Here is a 24,963-nt window from a genome sequence, read left to right on the forward strand (position 1 = left end):
GTTTCTAGCATGATTAGCATGTTACTAACATGTTGTTAACATGTTAGTCATGTTATAACAAGTTACTAGCATGTGTCTGGCATGATTAACAAGTTACTAGCATGATTAGCATGTTATTAGCATGATTATGTTTCTAGTATGATTAGCAAGTTACTAGCATGATTCTAGTTGTTACACTGTAAAAAACAATTTGTTGAGTCAACTTAAAATAATTTGTAACCTGGCCTTAAAATTTTAAGTTCAGTCAACTAAAAAAAGTTTATTCAACTTGAAATGTTAAATTATACTAAGTGACAACTTAGATATTTGAGTTGAATCAACTTAAAATTTTAAGGCAGCTGGGTTACTTACCCATCTGTTAAGTTTAGCAAACACAAATATCTAAGTTGTTACTTAGTACAACTTAACATTTCAAGTTAACTAAACTTATTTTAGTTGACTCAACTTAAAATTTTAAGGCAGCAGGGTAACAAATTATTTTAAGCTGACTCAACAAATTGTGTGTTTTATTTTTTACAGTGTAGGCTTGGCTAAGTGAAGCTTGAATGAGTTTGAATGGATTCAAAATAGTACATAGACGGTTCTCAAGCTGGACGCGAATGAGACCGGAAGCCAGACAAATAAAATTTACAAATTAAAAGTACTAAAAAAAAAAAATGTAAAATTAAATGAAAACTAATAATATAACAGTAAAGGCTGATTAGCAAAGATAAACCAAGACAGCAAACCCAGGTTTCAGTATGGTTTATTTTCTGATAGTGTTATTTTTGATCAGACCAAAAAAGTCAAAATCCAACAAAAAGAGATAAATATCGAAACAAATTAAATATACATATATATATATATATATATATATATAGCACCTGGCACAGCCCGACCCCAGACTGTTTAAACAGAACATTAAGATAAGCTGTAAAACAATGTGTTTCACTTATGCAGTTCAGTCTTGTGTGGAAAAACTTGAACAATCCTGCAACGCTGCAAACCTCACTTCTGCAGCTCCATCCTGATCGCGTTCGATAACGTCCCACACAAATAAATACTGTACATACACGGTCTTAAGGTACATCAGGAGGTATTTCAGCGGGTGTGATATGGACGCCGTTATCTTTACTAACTACGCTTTAAACTACTCTCTAACTGCAGTATTTCAAGTAGATGATTTCTGACAGCTTCTGACAAGCACCGGCCAAAGGAAGTTCAGTGTTTCACATGAATTATGGGTATCTCTCTCAGACCAGAGTGTCATTTACCATGTGTAAACTGTCTAAAGCCCTTAGGCTCTTGTGATATATTACAGAGACAAACCTTCCCGCACTTTGAGAGCACATTAGTTAAAACTATTTTGTTCTAGATAACGGCAGATTCTCGTTTGAAAACTGACTGAAGTCTTACCGCAGGCACCGCACAAAAATCACATCCTTCCGTTTTGGGTCGACACGGACTTGGACACACGACGTTAACTGCTTAAACTGATGAATTCTGGGATACGACTTGAAAGATCATCTGTCAGATGTGTAATATTTAATTCAACACGCTGGAAGAGACTGTTATCTATGGAAGCCCATTGATAAAGAATAAAAAACGGTTACTGTGACTTTGAGAAAAAAGTCAGAATTGTGAGATATAAACTCGCAATTGCGAGTTATAAAAGTCCAGTTTTGAGGCGAAAAAAGACATTTTCTCAGAATTTAGAGTTTATATCTCACAATTCTGACTTAACTCCCAATTGCGTGTTATATACTCGCAATTCTGAGAGAAAAGTTATCAGAATTGTGACTTTATTTCTTAGAATTGTGACTTTAGAATTCAGAATTATTTCTCAATTACAAGTTTGTCTCGTAATTCTGACTTTATCACACGCAATTGCAAGTTTACATCATGCAGTTTTGAGAAAAAAGTCATACATGCGAGTATCTCACAATTCTGACTTTACAACTCACAATTGTGAGTTTAGATCACAGTTCTGAGAAAAAAAGTCAATTGTGAGATAAAAAGTCAAGTTTGTTTTGCAATTCTGACTTTATAACACGCAACTGCAAGTTTACATAAAGCAATTCATAAATATTGCAGTTTGTACAAAAAGTCACAGTTGTGAGATGTAAACTTGAAATTCTGAGAAAAAGTCAGATGTGCAAGTTAATATCACAATTCTGACTTTATAACTCGCAATTGTGAGTTTATCTCACAACTGACTTTTTTTAATTACAAATTGCAACTTCTCCAATTGCAACTTTTTTTCAAATTGCAAGTTATCATCTTTTTTTTACTTTATTTCTCAGAATTGTGAGTTTATATCTCACAATTTAGATGTTTTTTTTATACAAATTGCAAAATTTTTTCCAATTGCAACTTTTTTCAAATTACAAGTTATCTTTTTTTAACTTTATTTCTCAGAATTGCGAGTTTATGTCTCGCATTTTGACGTTATAACTCAATTGTGAGTTTGTCACGCAATTAAGAAAAAAAAAGATATGAGTTTATATCTTGCATTTCTGACTATTTCTCTGAACTGTGAGTTTATGTCTCACAATTCTGACTTTATAACATGCGATTGCAAGTTTATATCACGTAATTCAGAGAAAAAAAAGTCAGAATTGCGACTTAATTTGTAAAATAATGGTCGTAATTTTTTTTTTAAGTTGCAATTAGCTTTTTTTTATATTATTTTTTATCCAGTGGTGAAAGCGGGCTTCCATAGTTATCGGTCAGGTCACAAAGTACAAATCTTAAACCAACCTCAAAAACACGACACTGACACTTTCAAACTGATTTTAACCGTGACTAGTGTTTCATTTTAATTTCTTTAGTGGTTAAATAATGTGCTAATCTGCTGTTTACAAGCTGAACAAGTAGTCTAGAAATAATATTTCAATAGCTGTGAACTTGGACCAACATCTGGCTTTTAAAAACGTTTCATTTTAATAATTGAATCAGTTTTTGTTTTATTTACTTTTAGCCGTCACTTCACTTAAAAATTCCTCAATGCAGTCATATGGTCATCTAAAGATATTTTAATATGATTAAAACTAGCATTTGTGTAGCATGACAGACCTACTTTGCATCCCCCTCCAAATCAAACACTTTTTGGTAAAGCATGATGAGTTTTATTGCTAAAATCTTTTTTTTATTGTTTAAATTTAGCTTTTTTTTATCTCAGGCTAAGAGGTTATTTCTCAAAACTTCTGCAAATGTGAATTACTTTTAATTTAAATGTAATTTTTAACCTTTCTTGAGGCAAATCCTATCCCTAAGTCTATATATATTATTTTCTTTAAGGGAAAAAAAAAAACATGTTTTATAATTTTGTGACAAATACTATTTTTTCTTTCTTATGAGGCAACAGGTATGATTTTACATTCAGTGATATTTTCTGTCCGCTGGTGCTGTAACGCAAAGTCAAACTAGCAATACTACAATAAAAGGATGCTGTCATCCTTCAAAACCGAGGCAGCGCTTCAAAAGAATCAGAGATGCGTAAAACTTGCTTGAACCCAAATGAAACAAACGTTGCATGAAAGAAACTGAAATGGAAATAAATACTGTAAAACAAAGTGTCATCCTGTTGTGTCAGAAACAAAACAAAAACACACACTCCTACACACACAGCAGTCTGAAATGTAAATGCAATTGACGTGACGAAGGAGGGGAAGTGGCAGACATACTCTTGCAGTCCGTTACGTCACAGTTCCTCTGAAACAGAAGACGGTGCATCCGGAGAAGCGAACGGCTCCGACGGGCTCTTTGAACGACATGCGTGTGGCGTCCCAACATGCTTGATTGAAGGATTTCAAACCAAAGTAAGGCCACAACTCCCAGAAATCAACAAAAACTGCTGATCAGAATGAGAGAGATGATGTTAAAATGAGTCTTTTTGCATTGAAACACTAATTAGATCTTCATATGTATTAGTATTATCTAGTTTGAGGGTAAACTGAATCCTGTGGATATCAATGAAATGCAATTCACGCACTGTACAGGTTGAAGGCACTTCAGCTGCTCCCTCTGCTGGTCTGATCCGGCACAGGGTTGGTGTTTATCTCTTCCTCGTCGCCCTGCTCCTCCTCTTCCTCTTCAGCCCAGCCGCCCAAGCGGCCAGAAGTGGGCGGCACCAGGGTGACCGTCTGTGCGGGCTGTATCTGAGGACCCTGAGCTGAAAGAACGAACCGTTTTATATATAATAATACCATGACCAGGTATGAGAGTTATTAATACAAAGATTCAAGTTTTGATGTTTGGGCCTGTTGCTTATGCTTATGCTTATACTACATTCTGTAGTAACAAAATATGGTCAAAAAAACAAAACAAAACAAATCATTGTAGAAAATAATGATGAATTTTATTGCTAAAATCATTCTTTTTGCTTAGATTTTGCATTTTTATATGCAAAATGGGTTATTATGCATTTATAAATTAATAATAATTTATATATTAATAAATACTATATATATATATATATATATATATATATGTGTATATACATATATATATATATATATATATATATATATATATATATAAATATATAGAACATGAACAAACAATGAACAATACATTTATTACACTATTTAATCTTAATATTAGTTAATGAAAAAATACAGTCGTTCATTGTGTGTTCACGTTAGTTCACAGTGCATTAACTAATGTTAACAAATACAACTTGTGATTTTAATAATGCATTAGTAAATGCTGAAATTAACATTAAGATGAATAAATCCTGAAGTATTGTTCATTCTTAGTTCATGTTAACTAATGTAGTTGACTAATGTTAACTAATGAACCTTATTGTAAAGTGTTACAAGTAAGTGATTAGTCGAATAACATCCCTAGTAAAACAGTAGCACTTCATAATAAGGTTGAATCTGTCAATATTTGTTAATGCATTCTGTATCATGAACTAGCAATAAAAAATACTTTTATAGCATGTTTTAATTTTAAAATATTTTTTAATACTCATTTTTACATATGCCAACACATTGCCAAGCTATATAAATCAACAATTTATAATATTAATATTGCCCATGAATAAGCATTGGAAAATATTGTTTATAAGTTTATTTTCATAAATGTATTTATAAATAAATATTAATAATCTATATATGAATAAATGCATTTATAAAATTCATAATTTATATATTAATATATACTAATATACACACACACACACATATAATATTAATATTTATTTAAAATTAATTAATGAAAACTAGTGTATTTATAAATTAACAATATTTATTTATATATTAATAAATCATATAGTATACATAACATTTATATATTTTTTACAACGTCACATGAAAATTAATTAATAAATGTTAAAATGTTAAAAAAAATTAATACTTCAATGCATTTTAAATGCAATAAATATATTTTCTTTCCAAATCTCATATCAGTCTCATTCTTAAAGGGACAGTTCAATATATATATATATATATATAAATTTGGGATCAGAAAAAAAGTATATTGTGTATAAAATTACAAGGTATATAAAAAGTACAAAAAGCATAAAATATTGTTAAATATAAATTCCATTTTAATATATTTTAAAATATAATTTATTCCTGTGATGCAAAGCTGAATTTTCAGCATCATTACTCCAGTCTTCAGTGTCACATGATATGTTAGAAAAAGTATTTTATTTATTTATTTTTTTAAATAAACACTGTTCTTTTTAACTTTTTATTTATTAAAGGATCCTAAAAAAAATAATAATAAAATCACAGGTTACAACAAAATATTAAGCAGCACAACCGTTTCTAACACTGATAATAAATCAGCATATTAGAATGATTTCTGAAGGATCATGTGACACTGGAGACTGGAGTAATGATGCTGAAAACTCAGGATTTCATCAAAGAAATAAATTAAATTTTAAAATATATTCACACAGTAAACAGCTATTTTACATTGAAATAATATTTCACAATTTTTCAATTTTTTTTCTGGATTTTTGATTAAATAAGTGCAACCTTGATGAGCATAAGAAACTTCTTTAAGCATTTTAAAAGCCATTATATATGCATCTCATGCAAGACTCACCACTGTTTGTGCTCAAGTCCCTCATTGGCACAGAGGCCTGAAACGGTCCAGATGCATGCTGGGTCTTCTGCTGATGCACCTGAGGGAATGACCACAAAGGTATTAGGAAACTATACTGGATTATAAAGCAGTTTAAGTATACTGTGACCACTCACCTCGTGCATGTAAATAGCATGCAGGCTCATCTCGGCAGACGCAAACTCTGACGCCAGAGCCGAATAAGACTGGCTGAGCATCCTGGAGTCACTTGCAGACATGCTAATGAAAAGGAAACATTGATTACTTCAGATCTGAATCGAACTCTTTCCATTACTAGTTTTCCCAACAGTTACCTGTCGCCCATAGTGTGGTCGCTGCAGTACATGGTACCGTCGTGGTGCTGTCGGGACGGCAGGAGAGTGTGTGAGCGAGAACGGCTGGCGTGGGGCTGTTGAGACGTCGAAAGGGACGCCAGGACGCTAGCGGCAGCCGAAGCCGCGCTGCTCGGCGGGATGAAGCGGCGGTTCCTCCCAGGCAGTCCGGAGGCGGTCAGTACGGGGTGAGCCAACACACTGGCTAACAGGTTATCAGGCTGAAACGCAGAAATAATGCAAAAACATATGCATCTCATTAAGGGAAGTGAAAAATGAGCTGGCAACGCGATGAGGCAGATGTAACCCCGCAGACGCAGATGGCTGAAGTCTCTGCGCTCAGGATTATGATCTGTGAAATAAGCAATCTGGCAACGAGCGCTGAAACAATGCAGAGGCATAAAATGAAATGTCAATAATTCTTGTCTTCTGGCAGGTTTTTTAATATCCTGAATGCCACAGGAAATATTTTTTTTCTTTCATTTTCCCTTCGCAGTGGAGTGTTTCTAAGTGTGTCGTGCTCAATAAATAAAAGCTCTACTCTGAAACCATTGAACTACCGCAACTATCAACTTTGAAAATCATTATTTTGAGTTCAAGTTTTTACATGAATTTTTTTTTGGGAAAATGATTCATTCAGATGAAGTTTGTAAGATAAAACTAAATCTTTAGTCAAACACACTTGAGTCTTTCTATCAGATAAAACTAGATGCACAGTATATTATAACAAAAACAAATGTAATGTAATATTATATTGTTATATATATATATATTAATAGTAATATATAGTAATAGTTTGGGGTCAGTTAGATTTTTTTTTAAAGAAATTACTACTTTAATTTCTTTCTTTCTCACCCATTACAGCAATGATAGAGAAAAATGATTACTGAAGTATTTATAAATAGTTTATAGGGAAATAGTTTGATGATGATTGATAATGATTTACATTTTAAAAAAATATTTAGCATGAGAGAATTTTAGATTTAAAACTTTAAAGTATAGAAAATAATAAAAAATAAAACTGAGTAAAACCATGTTGTTTTCTTTTAAAAACAAAATAAAATAAAATAAAATAAAAAATAATTAGTATATTTTAGATGAAAGAATTTTAGATTTTAAATTTTAGAGTAAAGAAAATTAATTTAAAAAATAAAATTGCTTAAAACCATTTTAAAACCAACAATTTTTTTTTTTTTTGACATTTAAGCACTTTTCCCACCTAATTTTGTCACTGTATGTATAAATAAAAAAAGATGAAATAAAATAAAAGTAAAGCCACCTATTACTGCAATGATAGAAAAAATATTATTGAAGTATTTATAAATCAGGGTAATATTTGTTGCTTTTAGCTTGATGATGACTGATGATGATTTACATTTTAAAATAATAATTTTAGTTTTTTTTAAATTTTAGAGTAAAGAAAATTAATTTAAAAAGTAATAATAAAACTGATTAAAAAACATTTTAAAACCAACAAGATTTTTTTTCTTGCTTTTTTTACAATTAAGCAAATTATTAAAATAATATAAAATAAAATAAAATTTTAGATTTTAAATTTTAGAGTAAAGAAAATTAATTTAAAAAAAAAAAATTGATTAAAATCTTAAAACAACATTATTACTGTATAAATTAAATTAAATAATTAAATTAATTTAAATTAAGTTACCCATTACTCCATTTGGCATTTAAGCACTTCCCCTACCTAATTTTATCACTGCATGCAAAAATAATAAAATTGAAAAAAATAAAAATAAAAATAAAATAAAATAAAATGATAGACTAAAATTATTATTAAAGTATTTATAAATCAGGGTAATATTTGTTGCTTTTAGCTTGATGGCGATTGATGATGTTTTACATTTTAAAAAAGTATTGTTAATTATCTTTAAAAATAATGTCAAAGCAAAAGATCTTAATGGTCCTAAAAAAAAAGTTAAATTAATATTTTTTTTGTGTGTGTGTGTGTGTGTGTGTAACATTAGTACCTTAGTAAGTAACATTATAGCATTACACATTTACAGCATTTAACATTACAGCTGTTTAAAACAGCTGGATTGACTGGAACCAATAACAAGTGATCCTAAAACAGTCAAGACAGTGGCAAACATGATAAAGCGTGACTTACACCCGTGGCGGACTCATTGGACAGCAGCGAGGTACAGAGAGGAGCCTCAGACAACAGCAGCTGTGGAGACGGTCCTGTCTGAGCGTCCTGATGCACCTTCTCCTTCAGGTGGCTGATGAACACCGAGCTCTCCTGCGGCGGCTGCCAGTGCGGGTTCTTGATGGTGAAATGCATCAAAGACAGCTCCGTCTTGCCATTCTCAGCCTGCTGGTACACAGAGGCCTCCGTCTGACCTTCGGACATCCACTGAGCGAGAGGGGAAAAAACAAACATTATTTTTTGAGTCTTTGGGACTGTAACCTAAACCCGCTCTCACCGGATTACCGCGAGCTGAAGCATTACTAACGTGCACGCGTGGGCTTTTTCATACCTGTGGATTTCCATGGCGCCTGATGTCCATTTGGGCGAATGAGCAAATGTCTCCCACCCCTGCCACATCCACAGTGAAGTTGCGGAAGAAGTCGATGATTTCTAAAGACTTGCTCCGCAGGGGGAAGATAAGGATGAAGGGGGTAATTATGGGGCTCAGAAGCTCTTCCAATATAAAGACCTGCAGGACAGGTGCAGAAAAATGAGAGAAACTCAGTGAGTGGAACTCATAAAAACAGCAGAGCAGGTGTGAAATAGTGCTGGAGAACAGATGCAGTGAAGATTAAAACCTACACAACAGGTGTGCAGAATCAGACAAACTCCTAGACAGCAGGTGCAGAGCGGTGAGGTGTAATTTCATACTTCAAATAACATAGAAAACTCAACACTTAAACTTACTGTGGTAAACAACTGACTGACTCATTTTCAGGCTTTGTGTTTTGTGTATCTCTGTATTATAACAGTAAAATAAAGACTGAAAGTCCACTCTAGACCAATTGTTATTATTTTAAATTTAAATGTAAACTAAGCAACCATTTAATTATTCAAATTTAGTACACTTATTTTTCTTTTTCAAATGTTAAAATATTGTCACATGCACTACCAGTCAAAATTTTTTTTTTAAAGTTTTTTTAAAGATGTTTCTTCTACTCAAGCCTGCATTTATTTGATTTAAGGTACATCAAATAATAACATTTTGAAATATTTTTACTATTTAAAATAACTGTTTTCTATTTGAATGTATTTAAAAATGTAATTTATTCCTGTGATTTTAAAGCTGATTTTTTTTTGCATCATTACTCCAGTCACGTGATTCTGATTTGAGCTGATTTGCTCAAAAAAAAAAAAAAAAACATGTATTACTATTATTATTATTATTATTAAGTTGAGGTTTAGGGTTTAAGTTTAAGGTTTCTTTGATGAATAGAAAGTTCAGAAGAACAGCATTTTTATAAAATAGAAATCTTTTGATTAAACAGAAATGTTACAAAAGCTTTTGATTTCAGATTTTTGATCTTTGGATCTTTCTATTAATCAAAGAATCCTGAAAAAATTACTCAAACTGTTTAAAATATTGATAATAATAATAAAAATGTTTCTTGAACAGCAAATCAGTATACTGGAATGATTGCTGAAAGATCATGTGGAGTAATGATGCTGAAACTTCAGCTTTGATCACAGGAATAAATTACATTTTACAATATATTTAAATAGAATATTTTATTTCAAATAGTAAAAATATTTCACAATTTTACTGTTTTTATTGTACTTTGGATCAAATAAATGCAGGCTTGGTGAGCAGAAGAGACTTCTTTGAAAAACATTAAAAATCTTGCTGTTCAAAAACTTTTGACTAGTTGTGTACTGTATGCAAAAAAGGAAAATTAAATTTAAATAAAAAAAAACAAAATGATTAGCTAGTGATTCTTAAGCCTAAATAAATTACAAAATATATATATATATATATATATTAAAAAAAGTTAGTTATTTAAATATTATATGAAAAAAAATTGTATTGGATCAAGTTAAGTTTATTTTTTTTCTATATAATATTAGAATATGAAGAAAATGGTGACAAACCATTTGTGCAATATTATTATAATTTAAAATAATTGTTTTCTATTTTAATATGTTTAAAAATTTAATTTACTCCTGTGATCAAAGCTGTTTTTTCTGCATCATTACTCCAGTCTTCAGTGTCACGTGATCCTTCAGAAATCATCCTAATATGCTGATTTGCTGCTCAAGAAACATTTATCAAACATTTATTAAAAACAGCTGTGCTATTTATTTATATTTTATTTGAAACAGAATTCTTTTGTAACACTATAAATGTCTTAAATAATAAATTGAATAAAAGTATTAAATTCTTTCCAAACAAAAACAAAAAAAACAACAACAAATCTGGCCCCAAATCTTCAAATGGTAGTGTATATTAATGAATGAATTAACACAACAACAAAAAATGTCTATGTCATGCATTTCTCACCGCTTTATATTGGAAAAGCTGTGCCATCTCGTCACGGGTCTCGCTCTTGTTGGCGTTGCCCTTCCAGTGGTCGGGCATGTAGTGAATGTGGGCCAGGACACACTGAAGCAGCTGTTCGGGACACCACACCATATGTTCATCTGGAATAAACGACCTGTAAGACAGTCAGACGGCATTACTGAAGCCCAGGTCAGACTAACAGGTGCTGAGAACGTGCCGTTTACTGTACAGCTTAGAATTATAATGCCTGGGTGTAACAAGGTCAACTGAAGACATGAAACGGCACTTATTCTTTGACCTGATGCCAGCTGGGAAAAGCTGCAGAGGGTAATTGTCTTTTACCTCACGTAGCTGGACCAATATGTTTTATGTCACATGAGTTTACAGCACACATAATTTCCAATATTGGCTCAGTTTCAAAAACAAAGAGAGCTGTCTTGTTGTCTACAGCATCTTTACTAAAATAGAACCTCGTAAGTGACTGATTTGAAACAAGAATTGAATAAAATATATTTTAGAATAGTGTTGTTATTGGTAAAACTGTAACTATTAAATTGTTATTAAATCACAAATAAAAAAAAAAATAATAATAAAATAAAATAAATAGTAGAATAAAAAAATGTAACTTAAAAAAAACTTAAAAATTAAAATTGTTGCCTTGGCAAGTAAATTAAATAAAATAAGATGAAGTACTAAAGTTACTAAAAAAAACATAAATAAGAGATAAATATTTATAAATACACAAATAATACTAAATTAACAGTAAAAATAATGTTTTAGAATCAGCACTTCATTTTTATTTAAAAAAAATGTTTAATGACTGTATATTGTATAAATAATAGTTATTAAATGAGAGTTATTGTCTTCATTGTCTTCAAAATAAAATAAAATAACTTTAAAAACGTAAACAAAAATGAAAATTGTTGCTTTGGCAAGTAAATAAAATAAAATAAGGTGAAGTACTAAAATTACTAAAACTGAAAAAATACATAAATGAGAGATGACACAACAATAAAATGATAAAAGTGCATAAATTACTAAAATGTATAAAATTACAAAATTACTAAAATTACAAAATTACTAAAACTTATTGCCTTTAAAATTAAATGAATTAAAATATAATATTAAAAGAAAAAAAGTGTTACTAAAACTGAAAAAACAAAACAAATGAGAGTTTAAAAAAATAATAAAATTGATAAAAGCACTTAAAATTACTAAAACAAAATTACTAAAACATAAACTAAATATTTTTATTTAAAAATATTGATTTAAAATACATTTATTTAAAATAAAGTAAAAATAAAATATTAAAAGAAAAACAAACTTAAAAATGAAAACTGTTTCCTTGGCAAGTAAATGAAAAAAAAAGTTGAAGTAATAAAATTACTAAAACTGAAAACAAAAAAACAAAACAAACAAACAAAATGTATACAGTACACTAAAATTGTAATATTTTTTGATTACTATTAATTTTTCTATTTAATTCAAAAAAGTTATCTTGCTTTCTGTTTTGCATTTCTAACTTTCTTTGCATTGTGTAGCATACTATGTATATTGTTGGCTCATACAGAAAATGTCTTGCAATGGTTCTGGTCCTTGTCCTTGTAATGAATAAGTGCAAATGTCTAGACATACCTGGTGATGGTGATGACCACTCCAAGTACGGTGATGGCCGTCAGGATGTGTTGCACAGTCAGCACGTCTTCATCGTACACCGTCAGAGCGATGAGCACGGCGAGCACCGATCCAGAGAAGAACGCCACGTTCTTGGCAAACACCGCCAATAGAGGAGAAACAAATGCATTCATGTATTTAGCAGCAGGTTTGTACCCACGGCCCAGCCTGCCTTGCAGCTCGTGATCCAACTCGTTAAAGTGGCGCAGGTAGAGCCGGCCGTACAGCGACCAGCGGCGGGCTCCCAAACTTCCCGGTTCGCGCTTGATGACTTCAGCGTAGCTAAAAAACGCGTACAGCACCTGCCACACAAGCACGAACGGACACAGCAGCAGATTGACCAGACCGGTCAGAAGTATGACGCGGCTGAGCTGCTTGGCGAGCTCCTGTCGGTTTGCCGCCCGTTTGTATTTAGGATGCAGACTCCATTTGTTCTGGAAGAGTGACAGAGGTCCCCAGAACAGAATGAGCTCAAAGTTGTATTTTAGGCCCTGTGTGAGGAAAATCATGTCGCCAAAGAAGGGCACACGCAGTCTGACGGGCAGCAGGGATTTGTTGATCATGGCCACCGTGTAGTTTTTAAAGCGCAGGATGCGGTGGTAGATATCTAGCTCGGAAAGTTCGCGCTTCTGGACGCACATAGGCTGCTCACGCTGCAGGTGAATTAAACGGCCTTGAACTTCTTGCCATGTGAAGTTGCAAAGCTCATCCTAAAAAAAAAAAAAAAAAAAAAAAAAAAAAAAATTGTATGTTTATAATAAAAATTGTAATGCATATATTTAATTTACTTTAATTAAATAACATTATATATTTATAAATAATATTTATATATTTTAAAAAATTAATTTTATATAATATTTGCATTATTTAATAAGTACATAAATATTTATAATAGCTGGTTAATTTATGAATATAAACACTATTTATTTACTACTAAATAATAAATATTTATATTTAGGCGTGGCAATAAATGTGTTTTATAGTAGAAAATAACACAATTTCACATTAAACTGCATTTGTTCAGAATTCTATGAATATATAAAATAGTAAATTTAAATAATATAATATATAATTTAGAATTTATAATAATATACATTTAATTATTTTTAAATAAATAAATAAATAAATATATAAAATATATAAATACTTACATATTTACTTAAAAATAAATTATGTATATATATATATATATATATATATATATATAGACATAATTTTTAAAAGTAATAAAAATTAAGTAATATAAATGTTGCATTTATTTAAGTAATAAATATGTAATATTTATATTTAGACCTAAAAAAATAAATATGATTAATAGTGTTATTTATTAAAATAATGACAAATAGAAATAATGACCTAATAGAAAATACATTTTCAATAACCTCAGGACTGCAAAAGATAAAACTACTCAATTTAACTGGTTAAAGTACAGTATTCTTAAAAGTATTCTTAAACTGCATTTGTTTATTTTAATATTATTATATTTGTTTATATTTATTTTTAAATAAATAAATAAATATGGAAAATAAAAAATAAATGAAATAAAAAAAATGATAAGAGCACATAAAATTACTATGTATATGTATAAACTATAATTGAAATATGTTATAAATTTGTATTTATTTAAATAAAATTAATAAATAAATAAATAAATATCTAATAATTATAATAATCATTATATATACATGTATATGATTTTAAAACAACTAAAAATATTTATTATATTATTATTACACATTTATAAAAAAATATATATTTTAAATATATATATATATATATATATATATAATTTTTATATTATGTTTTTAAAAATTATATAAATATATTTCTACATTTTATGATTATTATACATGCCATTTTATGACTTTTAAAAGGAAAAAGTGTGACTAAGCATGTTAAATATTCACTTTAAACTATAACATACTTGTTGTACTCTTACCATTTGTATTTTCAGTGCTTTTTTGTAAAACTGTCGAATCTCCCAGTAGCTGAGGACATTGCAGATCACCTTCACGAGTCGATAGACCCAGAAAATGGCTGCCATTATCAAGAGAAAGATGATCCAGCTGTTTCCTTGAATCCTGGTTGAAAAAGAAAGATCATCACTATGATGACAGCAGGTGATTGTGAGATTGCTCATGATTCACAGCATTATAAAAATAAAGTCACACGTAACTCAACCTAACAAGCCAAAACCTGCCAAAACAGATGCTAAATAGTACATGTCAAGCATGTGATCTTACATAATTTTGGGCTTGAATAACTTAATTCTCACTTGCAGAGGCAGTTTGTTGCGAAACATAATGAGACCAGATTATATGAGAAAATAATATGAGAGACCGAATGAGAATGTTTACTAAGTCTTAATTACTGTATGACAGCACAAGATGTTCCTGAATGAGTCTCATTGAAGTGAGTCAGCTATGATATTAATATGTTTGTGTTGCATATCTGTGTCGGTCAACAGCACATCTCCATGAAAGTGGTGTCCATGAAAAGGTTTACTAAGTAAAAATCCGAGCTTAATAGCTATTCAGTGTCAAATAGACCCAAACATCACACACACTGTCTATTTAAAACCCATGAGCTCTACGTAATACTCAGATTCAGTATCATCTCTGGCCACAGAAATAGAATAGCAGGGTCTGAGAGAGCAGAACATCCCTCTGCTGATGTTTCAACAGGTGCTTGTTTACAGCCTGCTTATTTTGGAGCCACTGTCTGAGAAGTAGGAAACGAATCAGGTTGAGGTTTTGAACGTCACATGACGTGAATTTCACTGTGAGGCTGAATTGAGTCCCAGTGTGATGCAATGTATTCTGATACACGAAAACAGCATTCTCACCCAGTGCTCCAGGGCACGTTTGCTTTTAGGCTACTACAGGAATTGAGCTTAACAGAACAGGCAAATGGCAATAACAAATCAACTTACAAATTTGACAAATGAACACAAAACGTGTTGCTTTAAGACACGGGTCAAGTTTTGAGTCAAATAAACCCTGAGTGGTGCATCATGATCAAAAAACGTTTATAATATACAGGTTTTAGAAAATATACCTATTTGTTTTTTTCTAAAATATTTCAAATATTGCATATGAGCTAAAACCTTTTCTTAATACTGAATTTTAGTTCTGTTTTAATACAGGTTTAATATTAAATTTAGCTTGATTCAATGAAAATAAATATTTTTGTGAAAACTTTTCTGACTTAGGATTTTGAGCATGAATAAAGTACATTGAAAATGGGTGATATTTTATTCATTGTTATTTTTATATTATTTACATAATATTGTATTATTTATTTGTATTTTAAAATAGCATTTTAAATTTTTTTTAGTCTTCATTTTAGCAGTTATAAGTAAATTTTTTAGTAGTTTTGGTATGTGCTTTTGTCATTTCTATTAGTTTAGTTGTATATATATATATATATATATATATTTTTTTTTTTTTTTTTCAGAATTTGTTTTAATTAAGAATTCAGTACATTTCTAATTTTTTAATTTGTTTTTTGTTTGTTTGTTTTTGCAGTTTTTTTTTACGTTCTTCATCTAATATTTGTATTTTATTTTGATTATGTTTAATTTCCGTTAATAGTTTATATGCTTTTGTCATTAATTTTTTTTACATTTATTCACATTTTTTATATTTCCATTTAGCTTTAATTTATCTTTATTCAGTTTTTGTAATTACAGTACTTTAGCTTAACCTTTACTTCAGAGCAACATTTTTATTTTTTTACAACATAAAAGTTAACCTTTTGGTTTTTACGTGTTTTCATTTAATATTTATATTTTAGTTTAGGTTTTTTTTTTCATTTATAGTTTATATGCTTTATCATTTTCTATTTCTATTTAGCTTTAATTCATTTTTAATAATTTGAGTATTTCAACTTAACCTTTACTTCAAAGCAGCATTTCAATTTTTTTTACAACAATTACTGCTTAACTTTTTTTTTTTTCAAGGCAACATTTCTTTTTTCTTTTTTTACAAGAATAAAAGTTTAACTATTATTTGTATTTGTAAGTTTTTCATGGACATTTTTTTTTGTATAGTTTAGTTGCTTTGTCATTTATTTTTTACATTTATTGTCATTTTCTGTAATTTATTTTCATTCAGTTTTAGTAATTTTAGCACTTCAACTTTACTTCAAAGCAGCATTTCTAATCTTTTTACAAAAATAAAAATTTAACTAAGATTTTTATCTAATATTTATATTTTAGTTTAGTTTTACTTCCTTTAATAGTTTTTATCCTTTTGTCGTTTATTATTTGTAAATTTTTTTCATTTCTATTTTAGCTCATTTATTTGTATTCAATTTTAGTAATTTTAGTACTTCAACTTAATTTTGTTTTATTTCCATTAATAGTTTATGCTTTGTCGTTCATTGTTTAATTGGCTGTCATTTTTTATATTTCTATTTAGCTTTCATTTATTTTTATTCAGCTTTAGTAATTTTAATGCTTTAACTTAACCTTTTACTTAAGTTAGTTGTCACGTTTTTTCATCTAATATTTCTATTTTAGTTTACATTTATTTAAATCAGTGAAACAATATGATAGATAATGATACAAACACATACATACACACATACATAAATAAAATCAGTTTAATCAAAGAATTTCTACAAGCACAGCTGATTTCAGGACACTCAGCATCTCTCAGCATATGTGCCTGTATAAAGCGGACACACTGACCTCTCAGTGCACTGCTCGCTGGGTAAAATCGCATCAGGAAGGGTGACCTTGTTCCTGTCCAAAGGACCGAGGGTCTGACCCGTGTGGTTGACCACCCGGTTGGCAAAGAGAACATCATATTCCACACAGTTGAAGAGAAAAGTTGTAAACGTGACCACAAACAGGAATTGCCTGAATACGGAAATGCAAAAACAGACAGGATTAGTTCTGAAGCGATATGCATGCAATCCAGCCCTAAACAATTAACGCTTCAGGCAACTTACACAAGTTCAAAAACCTCTGATAACACCATACAGGCGAATCCATTCTTCTGATGGAAATGATAGATGTGAGCGTGTCAAGGACTCTTGCATTCCACTGATAGTTGAAACAGTTTTAAAGAAGCACAGCATTGTTCAGCCATTAATGTTGCCAGAGCGTAACATAATATTAAAGGGGTCATCGGATGCCCATTTTCCACAAGTTGATATGATTCTTTAGGGTCTTTATGAAAAGTCTCTAATATACTTTGATTCAAAAATTCTCAATGGTTTTGTAAAACCTTGTCAAAATCAGCTCTGCAAAAATCATCTCATTCTAAGGGGTTGTTCCTTTAAATGCAAATGAGCTCTGCTCACCCCGTCCATCTCTTCTCTCTGTGGAAATACGGTGTTGTTTACATTAGCCGCACTTAGCTCCTAAACGTTATAAGGAAAGGCGATTGCAAAGATTCATAAAAAAACCCTTATACTCACTTCTGCTGTAAGTGAAGCTCGATCACAAATGATTTGCGCAAACATAGACACATTTATGTAGATCGGTAGGCGCATTCCATTCACAAACAAACGTAATCCACTGCATCTTTAGCGGCTCAAATGTCGGGAGTAAATGACGACCACTATGTTCATTATTACATCCAGCAACACAACACCTCAATCGCTCATTCTGAGATATTCTTGTCTAACTTACATCCCTGCTCCAGCATCGAAACAAAGAGGGCGGACTGTGACAGCTGATCTGAGGTAAGACGCTCATGTCAATCAACTATCGTGAGAGCGGACTCTGTTGGTGTGACGCAACAACGACAGGCATCTGAGAATGGCTCGATTTAAAAAAGGAGATATTATTTTTACAGATTAATTAAAAACCACTGCATGGATTTTTATCATTATAGGGTTTGTACATACACTGCCAACACACATTAATGTTCAAACAACATGAAAAAGTGAACTTAGCATCCGATGACCCCTTTAATGCCTAATGATGAACAGAGACAGTGTTCTTTCAGAAAAAAAGAGAAATTATAGCATTCTGGGAGTTCAGAGCAATTGCTAATGAATATATTCAGTCTATGAAATTTATAAAATAACACTGCATATTTTAATATTTCACAAAGGATATTCTTGTGAAGAAATTGTCGAGGTTCTTGATATGATGCCATGGGTCTGCGATGTAACAAAGACATTGTTATTCATGATAAACAACATATATATATATATATATTAGACACTTGCTATTTGTTAGTCATAACGTGTGATATAAAAGCAAACAATAATTACCGCCTCTGCCCTCTGGCACGTGGATGAGTAAATCTTCCTCTCCTGGAGGTGAGTCTTCATCATAATCTTCTATTCGCTGATACTCCTGGTACGTTTCAAAACCAGCCATCGTGTTTTACATTCTACCTCTCTATAATGTTCACCATAGGTCCTGAACAACAGATTATTGAACATTATAGTGGAATTAGATGTGACAATGTACTGTAAACATGTTATAACTATGCAATGTGCAAAATCAGCTCAAATCAACCAAGTTAACTAACTTACAAGACTGTTATTGTCTCTATTTTCTGATAAAATCACAATCACATGGTCAGTTTTATAAACAGATGAGTCAAGGACAGACTTGATTCTATAATTACAAAGAGACAAAGATTACACAACATAATTATTCCTGTAATGCAACATAATTAATTATTAGATTTAACCATTTTTATCCATTGTCTGCTAACGGGGTTGACCATTACACATCAACCTCATGCTGACAAATCTGTTCATTATTTGCTTACAACGTCGGTTATCGTCTATTTGAGATTTCTTTATTGAAAACACTTAGATATTAAAAGAATACTGAGAGGATTTTAATACGTAAATCGCTAAATTAGTCTCACCATCCGAACAGAGATGTTCCTCGCCTTTGCTCTTCACAACAAAAACAGATATGACAACAAACATCGCCTGTCGTCACTTTGGCTTCTGGTAGCGTCACTTCCGGGGGACTTTTATTCTGGACATGTAATGTAAAACATTATATTTATTATATTTTTAATATGAAATTTGTGTATACGTTTTAACTTAGTCTCTATTTTCGTTATATTTACGTTTTATTTAATAGGTAAATATTTGACCAACGGGCGGTTTTAAACAAAAACATTAATGTAAATGGATAGAATCATTTAAAATATTATATACATTATTTATTTTTTAATTATTACCTTTTATGATCAATAATAAGTGTGTATTTAAATGAAAATCGGGAAAAACACCATGCCAGTCGGGAAAGTCTCCATGCCAATTGTTATTCATTAAACATGTACAAATGTCATTACTAAAGGAATATTAATTAAAACAATAGCCAGTAATATATAAACTCAAACTGTCGTATATATTCCATTATTTATGCAAATACAAATAAGCGAACGTACTTTTACGCAGCGATGACGTACTTGGGGGCACGCTGGGAATGGGATTGCGTAAACATGGCGGCCTACATGTTAATCCTTGAATTCATTTAGTTTCATGAACTATTTTTGTTTTTTTCTCCCTGCTGTCATTTCAAAACACTACAACAACATGTTTCATTTTGCACGTTGCAGTCGATTGACACGCGGTACTGTCACGCCAGATCGACTTTTGAACTCCCAAAAAACAAGAGATTTTTTCATTCATCACCTCAATAGGTACACGACATTTCTCTTTGTTTATTATTTTAGATTGAAAGGAATTGTTTACACAGTAGTCATAATTCCATATTCGTTCGTCTGAGGTCATGGGATGATGTGTTTGCATTTTATTGTGCATGTGTATATAAACACAATTGATCGTGTACAATACCAGTCAAAAGTTTTTAAGATTTTAAATGTTTTTTAAAAGTCTCTTCTGCTCACAAATCCTGCATTTATTTGATCCAAAGTACAGCAAAAACAGTAAAAATTTTGACATATTTTTACTAGTAAAATAACTGTTTTCTATTTTAATATATTTTAAAATGTAATTTATTCCTGTGATTTCAAAGATTAATTTTAGCATCATTACCCCAGTCACATGATCCTATAGAAATCATTCTAATATTCTGATTTTCTGTTTAAAAAACATTTAGGTTGAAAACAGCTCAGAAGATTTTTTTCAGGTTTCTTTGATGGATAGAAAGTTCAGAAGAACAGCATTTATCTGAAATAGAAATCTTTGTAACATTATAAATGTCTTTATCATCACTTTTGATTAATTTTAAGTGTCTTTGCTAATTAAAAGTATTAATTTCTATAATGTCTTTCCCCCCCAAAAAAGATATATATATATATAGACTTATAAACTTTTGACTGGTCGTGTATATAAACAAAACTGATCATATATGTAATCAAATAAACACTGCATGTGTAGATGTAGGTTATTTAAGCATGCAAAAGGTGATTTATGACATCTACATGGCTTAAACCAAAGAAAAAAATATTGCATAATAATCATGGTATGCCTCTTGTGAAAAAGAAGTAGACTTAAGCACACTTTTCATTTAGGAGTACCATGCAACACTGTAATTTTCCATTATCTCTTGTATTTTAGGCGTGGCCAGCATACAGTACCATGGAGCAGTTCACAAATCCCATCCACACAGATCACCATCAACGCTCCAGCTCGCATATGGAGACAAGCTCAAAAAGTGCTCCGTCTAGCATTCAGACAGCAGCCCAGACCACCAAACATCACTCTGAAATTCATATTAGGACCCGCTGCTTTGACAGTGACAGCACGCTTGCTTGGTACCATAGCTCACTGTGAAGCAGATGTGAACAATAACATCCCGGAAGTTCAGGCGAAAGAGAAGATTCCTGAATTCAGCTGGTCCATCCTGTGGGAGTTCGTTCGGCCCCAACTTCTTGCTCTGATAGGAGCAATTATCGTAAGCAAACAGTTCATCTATTAATACTTACGCTGTTTTTTAGCATATTATGCGTGGTTTGGTTAATTGTGTTGTAATGTGTCTTCTTTCAGCTTGCGTTTGGAGCAGCAGCCCTTAATATTCAGATTCCTCTGATGTTGGGAGATCTGGTGAATGTTGTTGCTCGCCACATGAGAGAACAAGCAGGTCAATACATAAGAGACATTAAAGCGCCTGCAATGAAGCTGCTCGGATTGTATGCTTTACAGGTATGTTTAGTCATACAGTGAAGCTCTGAGCAACATTTGACTTGCTTCTTGTACACTAAAGTTAGGGGTTAGTAAGATTCCTGAAATAAATTATTATAATTATTTAACAAAGACACATTAAATTGATCAAAAATGACAGTACGGACATTTACAGTTGAGGTCAAAGGTTTACAAACACCTTGCTGAATCTGCAAAATGTTAATTATTTGACCAAAATAAGAGGGATCATACAAAATCCAAGTTATTTTTTATTTAGTACTGACTTGAATAAGATATTTCACATAAAAACGTTTGCATACAGTCCACAAGAGAAAAAATTACCCTGTTATAAAGTTTACATACACTTGTTCATGAGTTCCTTGTTTGTCCTGAACAGTTAAACTGCCTGCTGAAAAATCCTTCAGGTCCCACAAATTCTTTGGTTTTTCAGCATTTTTGTGTATTTGAACCATTTCCAACAATGACGGTATGATTTTGAGATCCATCTTTTCACACTGAGGACAACTGAGGGACTCATATGCAACTATTACAGAAAGTTCAAACACTCACTGATGCTTCAGAAGGAAACAGGATGCATTAAGAGCCGGGGGGTGAAAACTTTTGGAATTTGAAGATCAGGGTAAATTTAACTTATTTTGTCTTCTGGGAAACATGTGGGTATCTTCTGTAACTTCTGAAGGGCAGTGCTAAATGAAAAAAATACAATATTTAGGCAATATAAGACAAATGTACACATCTTCATTCTGTTCAAAAGTTTTCACCCCCAGCTCTTAATGCATCGTTTTTTTCTTCTTGAGCATCAGTGAGTGTTTGAACCTTCTGTAATAGTTGCATATGAGTCCCTCAGTGTAAAAAGATGGATCAAAAAAATCGTACAGTCATACAGCTGTGGATCATCCTGGTAACAGTGCAGTATTAAAAATCAAGCGTAAACTTTTGAACAGGGTAATTTTTATAAATTCAACCATTATTTTCTTGTGAACTGTTTGTAAATGTCTTTTATGTGAAATATTTATTCAGGTCAGTACTAAATAAAAAATAACTTATTATTTTGGTCAAATATTTAACATTTTGCAGATTCTGCAAGGTGTATGTAAACTTTTGACCTCAACTGTATAATGTTTCAAATAATTGCTTTTCTTTTATAATGTAACTTTATATTCATGAAAGAATTTCAGAAAAGCTGATAATAATAAGAAATGTTTCTTGAGCAGCAAATCTGTATTTTAGAATGATTTCTAAAGGATCACATGACACTGAAGACTAGAGTAATGATGCTGAAATTTCAAATTTTGCATTACAGGAATAAATTACATTTCAAAATACATTCAAATAAAAACAATTGTAATAATATTACACAATATTAAATGCGAGTATATTTGTCCTTCAGGGTCTGTTGACCAGTGGCTACATCATTCTTCTATCAAGAGTTGGGGAGAGAGTGGCTGCTGACATGAGGACAACTCTCTTCTCCTCTTTGCTCCGGTTTGTAATAGTTTTTGTTAGATAAACACATATTAAACAGAGAAATCTTTTTAATCATCTTATCTAAATGGCATGTTACAGACAAGATGTCGCATTCTTTGATGCGAACAAGACCGGGCAGCTGGTTAATCGCCTGACGTCCGACATCCAGGAGTTTAAATCTTCCTTCAAGCTGGTCATTTCTCAGGTTGGATATTTTAGACGAGAGAAAGTGTTTAAAAACCCTAGAATGTATAGATGCACCACATGCATTTGGTTATGTGTTATGTTTTACAGGGTTTGCGCAGTGCTACACAGACGGTAGGCTGTTTTGTGTCACTGTACGTCATCTCTCCCAAACTCACGGGTCTCACTGTGGTCATCCTGCCATGTCTGGTAGGGGCTGGTGCTCTCATCGGATCTTTTCTCCGTAAGCTTTCACGGAAAGCACAGGAACAGGTAACAACACTCTGAAGGAGAAGAGGAGATTGTAGTTTTGTTACTAGTTATACTAACTCCCATTTTCCATTTTTAGGTGGCTAAAGCTACAGGAGTTGCCGACGAGGCTCTTGGAAATGTGCGGACTGTGAGAGCGTTTGCCATGGAGGATCGAGAACTAGAGTATGATTACAGATTCTAGACTTTTTCACATTTTGTGTGTCAGTGTTGAGAGGAAAAGTTACTGGAAATGTAATTTGTCTATTTTTTAAGATAAGGTAATTGTGGTAATAAATAGTTTTCACTTGCAAAAGCCATGCATTTGACAGTATTTTATAATAAAAGTACAGTTGAAGGTAATCTATTTAAAATTTTTACTATAGCATTTTATGTGTATTTCTATGCACTTTTACAGTGCATAGTCTTTTTTTGTCCAACATTGATGTACTAAAGCTGATATTTTCATCAAAACCTAAACGTTTTGATATTCCCTTTCTATCACAGGATGTATGCTGCTGAAGTCCAGAAATCAGCTGCGATGAATGAGACGCTGGGCACAGGAATTGCCATATTTCAGGGCTTGTCTAATATTGTCCTGAACTGTGAGTAATGATGCATTTTCACTGATTCACAAGCAATGTTCACATGAATTAGATCTGTTCAATATTGCCCTACTTTGACAGGCATTGTCCTAGGCACTATTTTTGCTGGCGGGTCTTTGATGGCTCGTAATGACATGTCACCTGGTGATCTAATGTCATTTTTGGTCGCCTCTCAAACAGTTCAGAGGTGAGAGTGCAATGAGTTTTAATTAACATTTTTTCCTACACACAATGTAGAAGAGTCAAAAATCCAGCTGAACCAGTGTCTATAATGTCAAATGTAATAGAATCACTTCTCTTTCTCTCTATAGATCTCTTGCCAGCATTTCAATTCTGTTTGGGCAGGTGAGTAGATGACATTTCCAAGCGTTCTGTTACTTTATATATAGTATGTAATCTATATGCAGTATATGTTGATGTGTGGTTTGTGTCAGATGGTTCGAGGTATGAGTGCAGGGGCGCGTGTGTTTGAGTATTTGGCTCTAGAGCCCACCGTTCCTCTCACCGGAGGAGGTCGTATCCCTCTCAAGTCTCTGACGGGCAGAGTTGACTTCATGAACATACATTTTAGGTAGGTCTCTGTCTGCTCTCATGTAAACATAACAAGAACTGAATTCAGTCTAAAGAGTTTAATTCTCTGTTATTTGATGTTTCCCGGATGTTTCTCAGTTACCCAACAAGACCTGGAGACCAGATCCTTAAGAACTTTAACCTGACTCTACCTCCCTGTAAAACCGTCGCTATCGTTGGCGAGTCAGGTGGAGGTAAAGTATCTATCTATCTATCTGTCTGGTGATTTGTCTGTCTGTCCATTTG

At 31.7% G+C, this 24,963-nt stretch overlaps 2 protein-coding genes across 4 annotated transcripts in view; one reads left to right on the forward strand and one right to left on the reverse strand.

The window, feature by feature from the left end:
• Positions 1-729: 729 nt before the first annotated feature.
• atg9b (autophagy related 9B) lies at positions 730-19,481 on the reverse strand. 3 transcript variants are annotated; one of them, XM_051098341.1, is made up of 16 exons: positions 19,390-19,450; positions 19,046-19,130; positions 18,779-18,929; positions 18,619-18,664; positions 17,504-17,566; positions 17,241-17,411; positions 14,487-14,628; positions 12,509-13,257; positions 10,874-11,027; positions 8,885-9,064; positions 8,515-8,760; positions 6,372-6,610; positions 6,195-6,297; positions 6,040-6,118; positions 3,974-4,153; positions 730-3,832 (listed from the first exon to the last, which is right to left on the reverse strand). In XM_051098341.1, the coding sequence occupies exons 3-15, from the start codon at positions 18,885-18,887 to the stop codon at positions 3,993-3,995; spliced, it is 2,442 nt and encodes an 813-aa protein (XP_050954298.1). In that variant the 5' UTR covers positions 18,888-18,929; positions 19,046-19,130; positions 19,390-19,450; the 3' UTR covers positions 730-3,832; positions 3,974-3,992. The 3 variants fall into 3 exon arrangements, with proteins under 3 accessions (XP_050954298.1, XP_050954299.1, XP_050954300.1); XM_051098342.1 differs by having other exon boundaries at positions 730-3,835; XM_051098343.1 differs by lacking the exon at positions 19,046-19,130 and having other exon boundaries at positions 19,390-19,481.
• A 480-nt stretch (positions 19,482-19,961) lies between these two features.
• abcb8 (ATP-binding cassette, sub-family B (MDR/TAP), member 8) overlaps positions 19,962-24,963 on the forward strand; it is a 7,387-nt gene continuing 2,385 nt past the window's right edge. Inside the window, exons 1-12 of the mRNA XM_051097553.1 lie at positions 19,962-20,178; positions 21,059-21,395; positions 21,488-21,643; positions 23,034-23,128; positions 23,210-23,315; positions 23,405-23,566; positions 23,643-23,728; positions 24,050-24,147; positions 24,229-24,334; positions 24,459-24,492; positions 24,582-24,718; positions 24,817-24,911. Of these exons, the coding sequence (XP_050953510.1) occupies positions 20,018-20,178; positions 21,059-21,395; positions 21,488-21,643; positions 23,034-23,128; positions 23,210-23,315; positions 23,405-23,566; positions 23,643-23,728; positions 24,050-24,147; positions 24,229-24,334; positions 24,459-24,492; positions 24,582-24,718; positions 24,817-24,911 (1,573 nt within the window). The 5' untranslated portion in view covers positions 19,962-20,017. The remainder of the gene's footprint in view (positions 20,179-21,058; positions 21,396-21,487; positions 21,644-23,033; positions 23,129-23,209; positions 23,316-23,404; positions 23,567-23,642; positions 23,729-24,049; positions 24,148-24,228; positions 24,335-24,458; positions 24,493-24,581; positions 24,719-24,816; positions 24,912-24,963) is intronic.

This window comes from Labeo rohita, chromosome 24, assembly GCF_022985175.1.
Source record: "Labeo rohita strain BAU-BD-2019 chromosome 24, IGBB_LRoh.1.0, whole genome shotgun sequence".
In the NCBI taxonomy this organism is placed as follows: Eukaryota; Metazoa; Chordata; class Actinopteri; order Cypriniformes; family Cyprinidae; genus Labeo; species Labeo rohita.